Source organism: Somniosus microcephalus, unplaced genomic scaffold, assembly GCF_052327205.1.
Source record: "Somniosus microcephalus isolate GS21.2 unplaced genomic scaffold, FLI_Smic_1.0 unresolved_chr3, whole genome shotgun sequence".
Classification (NCBI taxonomy): Eukaryota; Metazoa; Chordata; class Chondrichthyes; order Squaliformes; family Somniosidae; genus Somniosus; species Somniosus microcephalus.
The window spans coordinates 45,075,579-45,085,424 of record NW_028225181.1 but is presented as its reverse complement, the minus strand read 5'-3'; the positions used below and the strand labels follow the sequence as shown (position 1 = coordinate 45,085,424).

General features: G+C 53.5%; 1 protein-coding gene across 1 annotated transcript in view; it reads right to left on the bottom strand.

The window, feature by feature from the left end:
* The window catches only part of LOC147091393 (alpha-2-macroglobulin-like), a 1,124,424-nt gene that overhangs the window by 300,237 nt on the left and 814,341 nt on the right, over positions 1–9,846 (bottom strand). Inside the window, exons 23-24 of the mRNA XM_085976756.1 lie at positions 5,173–5,256; positions 2,845–3,021 (exon numbers count right to left, since the gene is read on the bottom strand). Coding sequence (XP_085832882.1) covers positions 2,845–3,021; positions 5,173–5,256 — 261 coding nt within the window. The remainder of the gene's footprint in view (positions 1–2,844; positions 3,022–5,172; positions 5,257–9,846) is intronic.

The following is a 9,846-nucleotide window of genomic DNA, read 5'->3' as shown; positions in this document are numbered from 1 at the left end:
GCAACAAAGCCTCTGTGAGCGTGCACAAAACAGATGTTCCAGCCAAACCCTCAGTCAACCAATCCAGTTCTGCTGGGAATAAAGTGGATGACCCAGATCGTCAGTGTCCAATACACAAGAAGCCCCACCCACTCAAAGTGTCGAAGCTTTAGAGGCAAGCCTATTGATGTAACAAGTCTCTAGTGAAGACAGAATTCTTCAATCTCTTTGAAGTCAAGGCCAGCACAGCTCCGTACACGCTAAAAACCTGTTCAGGGACAACAGAGACTACAGGTAGGAGAGTTGGCAACTTCATGATCGAGTCCATGGATGGGAAACTACAGCTTCCCCTCCCCACCTTAATTGAGTGTGACATGATGCCAGATGATAGGATGGAAATTCCCTCCCCAGAGGTCGCATGCCATCAGCCCCACCTACAGCCAGTTGCCAACAAGATTCCAGCTGTGGACCCGGATGCTCCAATCCTCCTGCTCCTGGGAAGAGACATCTTAAGGGTGCACAAGGTGCATGAGCAAATCAACGGGCCCCACAATGCTCCTTATGTGCAGCGGCTTGACCTGGGATGGGTCCTCGTGGGTGGAGTTTGCCTGGGAACAGTCCGCAAACCAGCGGATGTCAACGTCTATAAAGCAAACGTGTTGCACAATGGTCGCAAACCCTGTCTCAGCCCATGCCCAAACAGGATCCAGGTAAAGGAAGACTACGATGACATGATGCAGCATCATAGGTCAACCTCCTCTGCCTGTGAGGAAGAGGCAGGCCTCACTGTGAGCACAGACAGCCTAGGATGCTCAGTGTTGGAAAGGTCCAAGGATGATGACAAGCCAGCACTATCCATGGACGACAAAGCTTTCCTAACCATCATGGATGAGGAGGTTTACCAGGACGATGGACACAGCTGGGTGGCACCCTTACCATTTCACTCTCCTAGACGCCGTCTTCCGAGTAACAGGGAACAAACTATGAAGCGCCTCTGCTCACTCAGGAGAACCCTGGTGTCGGTGTCCACCGACCCAGACATGCCTGCAGTCCTCACCCCAGCGATGCTCCTGACTCAAAAGATGAGTGCTATTTCAGCCCCCTCTGGAAACTTCGACATGGCTGAGCTGCACGGGAAGCAGTGGAAGCAAGTCCAGTGTCTTGCAGACACTTTTTGGAAGAGATGGAGAGGAGAGTATTTGTCCACCCTACAGAGCCGTAGGAAATGGACAGAAGACAAGCCAAATGTCAAAGTGGGAGATGTTGTCTTGCTGAAAGACAGCCAAGCCCTCAGAAATGAATGGCCAGTGAGACTGGTTGTCAAAACTCTGCCGAGCAGGGACAAGAGGGTCCGCAAGGTGGAGGTGAAGATTGTCAAGGAGGGTACTGTCAAAGTGTTTCTGAGGCCAGTCTCAGAGATCATAGTCCTCCTTTCTGAAGAAACCTAGAGAAAGGATTCTCAGTATGTTTGCAGCCAAAGGACAATTTCTTTAGGTTTATTTTGTATCTGTAGTGGTACAATGGGATTGTACCAAGCGGGGAGTGTGCTGCCTTTCTTTAGGAATTTATGTTAGCTTTCCAGTTAATTCAGGGGTTTGAGTAATTTGGGTCGATTCCCATTGTGTGCCGCCACCTACTGGATATTTGGTACCTAGCAACTGCAGTAAAAGCGCAGTAAAGTGTAGTAAAGCATAGTAAGTGCAGTAAAGTAAACTACTGTATATCACAGACCTGTAGCCACACATGGTCTGCGAAGTTTAATTGTTGTCACGCTTCAGCCTTGGACACTATTTGTCTGTAAGTACTTGAGAATGTTATAGATGATTAGTGTACACTATATTTTGCAGAAAATGTTTAGTTTTGTAACCTTTCTCTGTAAGCAAACCTACACAGCTAGCCGTGAAGTGCTCGCTCTCTGTCTAGCTGGTTAACTAGTAGCTGTATTTTGATGCACTATGTACAGGGCTAATTTAAAGAGAATGCCTTCCAGTTTGCTAAATGTATATTCACAGTAAACTGTGTTTCCACGTGTTTGGTAAGTTACATGCCAAATGTACTGTGTTGCTCAGGCGTACCTACATTTGTGTATGCATATCAGTTATGTGCTTGTGTCCAAATGTCTGCTTCCATTTCTGTGTTGTATTTCAGTTTCACAATAAGAATCTTTCAGTAAAGTTTACAAGAAAAGTCAAGCCTTGTGATTTTTATGGGAAGATATCAAGTTGTTAGCTACCTGTCTAGCTCTGCATAGGAACGCACTGCAAGGGCAGAATACTCTCTCATACACACACTCACACACTCAAACACACACTCTCACACAGACACACACACATATGCACACACACACTCTCAAACACACTCACACACACACACACTCTCACTTAGACAACTACACTCATACACAGTGTTACACACACACACACTCAAAGCACACTCTCACACACACACACCCTCACACAGTGTTACACGCACACACAAATACTGAAAGTCACAGAGAGACAGACTGTGTTACACACACTCTCATACCTACATCCATGCAAACACGCACTCATACAGAAAAGCACACCAAGACACACACTGTGATACACTCTCATACACACACTCTGAGACACATAAACACACTAAGACATACACACACACACACACACACACACACACACTCACTGTGTCTGACACACTGTCCCACCCAGTGCCCCATCAGAGGGAGGAGTCCTTCACCCCCTCTATCCTGGGGATGGGATTTGACTTCAGCTCCCAGAGGGTGAGGCCATGGAGGAGAGCCATGCCCACATGAAACCCGTACAGAGTCTCGGTACTGAGAAGTGGGAGTGAATTGGAGAAGGGGGATTTGTAAGGGAGCTGCACCTGTCTGCAGGAAGCCGGTTGCCTTGGACTGGATTTCACTGGTCAGCTGATTGGTTTGTTGCAGGTATCTCTGTATGTAAATATTCGGGGCGAAATTCACCATGTTCTGCTCCCCACACCCAGTGGGTAGTCTCAGCAAACCATCGAGATTCTCCATCGCAGAACCCATAATATCCCCTGGAGATAGGACAGTGGGAGAGGACATCAACAAAAGGAGTTAAATCATGATTGCTCGCTGATCGACAGTGAGGACTGATACAGTTCAAAACTCCCCAAATCAAACAGCAATCTCGAACCCAAAGCCCCAAATCACATCCCAATCTCGACCCCAAACCCCCAATCTCAGTCCCCAAACCCCAATCTCAGTCCCCAAACCCCAATCCCAATACCCCAATCCCCAATCCCCAATCTCAATCCCCAAACCCCAATCTCAATCCCCAAACCCCAATCTCAATCCCCAAAGCCCAATCTCAATCCCCAAAGCCCAATCTCAATCCCCAAACCCCAATCTCAATCCCCAAACCCCAATCTCAATCCCCAAACCCCAATCTCAATCCCCAAACCCCAATCTCAATCCCCAAACCCCAATCTCAAATCTCAATCCCCAAACCCCAATCACAAATCTCAATCCCCAAACCCCAATCTCAATCCCCAATCTCAATCCCCAAACCCCAATCTCAATCCCCAAACCCCAATCTCAATCCCCAAACCCCAATCTCAATCCCCAAACCCCAATCTCAATCCCAAAACCCCAATCTCAATCCCCAAACCCCAATCTCAATCCCCAAACCCCAATCTCAATCCCCAAACCCCAATCTCAATCCCAAAACCCCAATCTCAATCCCGAAACCCCAATCTCAATCCCCAAACCCCAATCTCAATCCAAATCTAAATCCCATAACCCAATCTCAATCGCCAATCAACCAATCTCCCAAACCCCAATTCGCATTCCCCAAACCCCAATCTCGAATTCCCAATCCCAATTCAATCCCAAACCCCAATCTCAATCCCCAAACCCCAATTTCTTTCCCCAAACCCCAATCTCAATCCCCAAACCCCAATCGCATTCCCCAAACCCCAATCTCAATTCCCAATCCCCAATCTCAATCCCCAAACCCCAATCTCAATCCCCAAACCCCAATCTCAATCCCCAAACCCCAATCTCAATCCCCAAACCCCAATCTCAATCCCCAAACCCCAATCTCAATCCCCAAACCCCAATCTCAAATCTCAATCCCCAAACCCCAATCACAAATCTCAATCCCCAAACCCCAATCTCAATCCCCAAACCCCAATCACAAATCTCAATCCCCAAACCCCAATCTCAATCCCCAATCTCAATCCCCAAACCCCAATCTCAATCCCCAAACCCCAATCTCAATCCCCAAACCCCAATCTCAATCCCCAAACCCCAATCTCAATCCCAAAACCCCAATCTCAATCCCCAAACCCCAATCTCAATCCCCAAACCCCAATCTCAATCCCCAAACCCCAATCTTAATCCCCAAACCCCAATCTTAATCCCCAAACCCCAATCTTAATCCCCAAACCCCAATCTTAATCCCCAAACCCCAATCTTAATCCCCAAACCCCAATCTTAATCCCCAAACCCCAATCTTAATCCCCAAACCCCAATCTTAATCCCCAAACCCCAATCTTAATCCCCAAACCCCAATCTTAATCCCCAAACCCCAATCTTAATCCCCAAACCCCAATCTCAACCCCAAAACCCCAATCTCAATCCCCAAACCCCAATCTCAATCCCCAAACCCCAATCTCAATCCCCAAACCCCAATCTCAATCCCCAAACCCCAATCTCAATCCCCAAACCCCAATCTCAATCCCCAAACCCCAATCTCAATCCCCAAACCCCAATCTCAATCCCCAAACCCCAATCTCAATCCCCAAACCCCAATCTCAATCCCCAAACCCCAATCTCAATCCCCAAACCCCAATCTTAATCCCCAAACCCCAATCTCAATCCCCAAACCCCAATCTTAATCCCCAAACCCCAATCTTAATCCCCAAACCCCAATCTCAATCCCCAAACCCCAATCTCAATCCCCAAACCCCAATCTCAATCCCCAAACCCCAATCTCAATCCCGAAACCCAACCTCGATCCAAAAAACAAACTCAATGCCAATCTCGGGTGAAATAATTCCCTCAGCACAGGCCGGGGATACAGCCTGGGGTTTTCCTGCTCTGTGTGTGGGGCTCAGTACCACACCGGCTGAGATCAGCAAACTCAGCCCAAAGCCAGGGATGGAGCCCAGGATCTTCCTGCTCTGTATGTGTGGGGCTCGGTACCTGGGAGGTTGGCTGCTTACCCAGCACGGTGATGTAAGCCCTGCTCGAGCCTTCAACCACATCTTCCGGGACCTGGAGGTGAATCTTCTCGCTGATGATTTTGCCTGGAATGGAGCAGAGCTCGAGGTCACACACAAGAGACATCATTGGGCAACGTTGGTCTCAGGTGACCCACTCTGTCTCCATCTCCTGCCCCCACCCCCCTGCACCAATCCATTCCAATTACCCCTTATCCCTTTGACTCCATTTACAATGCCGGTTCCAACGTCTCTCCTGGAGCAATGATCCCACAGCTCGATCCCCTCCCCCGAGTGGGAGAATCCCCCGATCGCCCCCCGTCCTCCTCACTCACCATCTCCCCCCCTTCAGAGATTGAACAAGGACAATATCTGACCTCATGACTCCAAACTCTTAACTCTCTCCTCTCTCTCCCTGTCTCTATCTATATATATATAATATTTATATATAAATCGGTACTTCTGTCTGTCATTCTGTCTGTCATCGCCTGTGCGTCTGTCGGGCTATGCGCTCGAAAGTTACAGGGCGTACCTACGCGCGCGTTACCTCCAAAGAAAGCTTATGCTTCCGAGACGGTTTTAAGCATATTTACGTTTCGGCCGGGCTAAAATCGCGCCCGCGGTATCCGAAAAAACCTTCAACATTCCGCTCATTAGCATCTCATTATCCGCTCATTAGCGACAGAGTGACCTCGAGCTCGACCAATCGTACGCCGGGATGCTGGCGTGTGCCGCCGGGCCAATTGGTGCGTGTGTGGCCGGGCCTTATCGTTCTGAACCGAGGTGAGTCGCCGCCATCTTGATTCCAAACTTTTCCTTTCTTTTTCCCGCTTTCTGCGTCTTTAAAAAAAACGTTGCTTTTAAAATACATATTTTTAAAAAAAAAAATGATTTAGAAAGTAATTAACTTATCTAACCTCATTAATCTTCCCACCTTTCCCCATTTTTCCAGGTAGGCCTAGAAGCCTCGGCAGCTCCTCCGCACCCACGCCCGAGCTAGGCACCTCCCGGCCCACTCGAAGGCTGGAGGGCCGAGCCTCAGCCCAGCGCTACTAGGGTGCGCGCGCAGCAGGAGCTGAGACGCGGCATCTCTCTCTGGCTCGGCCGGGGGGCGGGGCTTGCTGAGCGTCCAGCGTTACCCTGGCAACCGGCCCCGCCGGCAGTCTCGCACAGCACAATCGGCGGTCTTCACCTCGGGGGGGGCCGCGACCCTCGGGGGTGGGGGTCGCGACCCTCAGGGGGGGCCGCGACTCTCGGGGGGGGCCGCGCGCTCAACAGGAGCAGCTGAGACGCGGCGTCTCTCTCTCTGGCTCGGCCGGGGGGCGGGGCTTGGTCAGCATCACGGTTACCCTGGCAACCGGGCCTGCCGGTCGAGCCAGAGAGAGACGCCGCGTCTCAGCACCTGCTGCGTGCGCAATCGGCGGTCTTCACCTCGGGGGGGGGCCCGACCCTCGGGGGGGGGCGGGCGCGACCTCGGGGGGGGGGCGCGATCCTCGGGGGGGGCGCGCGACCCTCGGGGGGGCCGCGACCCTCGGGGGGCCCCCCGCCCTCCCTCCACCCACCCCCCGCCCTCCCTTCCCCCCCTCCACCCCCTCCCTTCCCCCCCGCCCCCCTGCCCTCCCTTCCTCCCCCTTTTCCCCCTGCCCTCCCCCTCCCTTCCCTCCCTTCCCCCTCCCCTCCCCCCCGCCCTCCCTTCCCCCACTCCCCTTCCCCCCGCCCTCCCTTCCCCCCTCCCTTCCCCCCTGCCCTCCCTTCTCCCCCTCCCTCCCCCCCGCCCTCCCCCCTCCTCGCCCTCCCCCCTGCCCTCCCCCCCGGCCTCCCCCTTCCCCACTCACCTCCCCCCTCCCCCTCCCCCCCCAGTCGCTCTCTCTCTTCCTCCCAGTCGCTCTCTCTCTACCCCCCAGTCGCTCTCTCTCTTCCCCCCAGTCGCTCTCTCTCTCTCTTCCAACAACAACATGCCCTCAAAAAAGCCTCGGCACCGCCGGGCACTTCAGCTAGTTTATATCTATATATATAAATCGGTACATCTGTCTGTCTGTCATTGTGTCATTCTGTCTGTCTGTCTGTCTGTCTGTCATCGCCTGTGCGTCTGTCGGGCTATGCGCTCGAAAGTTAAAGGGCGTACCTACGCGCACGTTACCTCCAAAGAAAGCTTACGCTTCCGAGACGGTTTTAAGCGTATTTACGTTTCAGCCGGGCTAAAATCCCGCCCGCGGTATCCCAAAAACCTTCAACGTTCCGCTCATTAGCATCTCATTATCCGCTCATTAGCGACAGAGTGACCTCGAGCTCGACCAATCGTACGCCGGGTTGCTGGCGTGTGCCGCCGGGCCAATCAGTGCGTGTGTGGCCGGGCCTTATCCTTCTGAACCGAGGTGAGTCACCGCCATCTTGATTCCAAACTTTTCCTTTCTTTTTCCCGCTTTCTGCGTCTTAAAAAAAAACGTTGCTTTTAAAGCACATATTGTTTTAAAAAAAAATGATTTAGAAAGTAATTAACTTATCTAATCTCATTAATTTTCCTACCTTTCCCCGTTTTTCCAGGTAGGCCTAGAAGCCTCGGCGTTTCCTCCGCACCCACGCCCGAGCTAGGCACCTCCCAGCCCCACTCGAAGGCTGGAGGGCTGAGCCTCAGCCCAGCGCCGCTAGGGTGCGCGCGCAGCAGGAGCTGAGACGCGGCATCTCTCTCTGGCTCGGCCGGGGGGCGGGGATTGCTGAGCGTCGACGGTTACCCTGGCAACCGGCCCCGCCGGCCGTCTCGCACAGCCGCAATCGGCGGTCTTCACCTCGGGGGGGGGCAGCGACCCTCGGGGGGGTGGCACAACCCTCGGGGGGGCGCGACCCTCGGGGGGGGTGCGACCCTCGGGCGGGCGTGCGCGCAGCAGGAGCAGCTGAGACGCGGCGTCTCTCTCTCTGGCTCGGCCGGGGGGCGGGGCTTGGTCAGCATCACGGTTACCCTGGCAACCGGGCCCGCCGGCCGAGCCAGAGAGAGACGCCGTGTCTCAGCTCCTGCTGCGCGCGCAATCGGCGGTCTTCACCTGGGGGGGGCCGCGACCCTCGGGGGGGGGCCGCGACCCTTGAGGGGGGGGGCCGCGACCCTCGGGGGGGGTGCGCGCGACCCTCGGGGGGAGGGCGCGACCCTCGGGTGGGCCACCCGCCCGCCCTCCCTCCCCTTCCCCCCCGCCCTCCCTCCCCTTCCCCCCCGCCCTCCCTTGCACCCCCTCCCCCCCCGCCCTCCCTTCCGCCCCCTTTCCCCCCCCTCCCCCCTCCCCCTCCCTTCCCCCCCTTCCACCGCTCCCTCCCTTCCCCCTCCCTTCCCCCCCCACCCTCCCCCTCCCCCCCGCCCTCCCCCCTCCCCTCCCCCCGCCCTCCCTTCCCCGCCCTCCCCTCCACCCCTCCCTCCCCCCAGTCACTCTCTCTCTCTTCCCCCCCAGTCGCTCTCTCTCTTCCCCCCCAGTCGCTCTCTCTCTCTCTCTTCCAACAACAACATTCCCTCGAAAAAGCCTCGGCACCGCCGGGCACTTTAGCTAGTATATATATATATACACACGTCTCTCTCTCTCTCTCTCTCTCTCTGTTTCTCTCGCTCTCTCTGTCTCTCATGTATCCATCGGTCTGTCTCTCTCTCTCTGTTTCTCTCTCTCTCTGTCTGTCTCTATCTCTATCTCTCTATATATACGTCTCTCTCTCTCTCTCTCTCTCTGTTTCTCGCTCTCTGTCTCTCATGTATCCATCGGTCTGTCTCTCTCTCTCTCTCTCTCTCTTTCTCTCTCTGTCTGTCTGTCTGTCTGTCTGTCTCTCCTTGTTACCGCTAGTCTTGACTATTCCAATGCACTCCTGCCAGCCTCCCACGCTCTACTTTTCGTAAACTTGAGGTTGCCCACATCTCGGCTGCCCATGTTCTAACTCGCACCAAGTCTCGTTGACCCATTACCCCTGTGCTCACTGACCTACATTGGCTCCTGGTTAAGCAACGCCTCGATTAAAAAATTCTCATCCTTTTTTTTCCAATTCCCTCCATGGCCTCGCCCCCTCCCGAAGTCTGTAATCTCCTTCAGCTCCTACAACCCTTGGAGATATCTGCGTTCCTCCAGTTCTGGCCTCTTGAGCATCGCTGATTCTCAATGCTCAACTATTGGTGGCCTTGCCTTCAGCTGCCAAGGCCCTATCAAAACCCTTCATGATTCTGAACACCTCTATCAAATCTCCTCTTAACCTTCTCCGCTCTAAGGAGAACAGCCCCAGCTTCTCCAGTCTATCCATGTAACTGAAGTCCCTCATCTCTGGTGCCATCCCAGGGCCTAGACATCCTTCCTAAAGAAAATAAATTATTGGAAAAAATTCTGAGGGACAGAATTAGACTCCACTTAGAGAGGCAAGGATTAATCAGGGATAGTCAGCATGGCTTTATCAGGGGAAGATCATGTCTGACCAATTTGATTGAATTTTTCGAGGGGGTGACTAGGTGTGTGGATGAGGGTAGTGCAGTTGATGTGGTCTACATGGACTTCAGTAAGGCTTTTGACAAAGTCCCGCATGGGAGACTGGTCAAGAAGGTAAGAGCCCATGGGATCCAGGGCAATTTGGCACATTGGATCCAAAATTGGCTAAGTGGCAGGAGGCAGAGGGTGATGGTCGAAGGTTGTTTTTGTGGTGTACCGCAGGGATCGGTGCTGG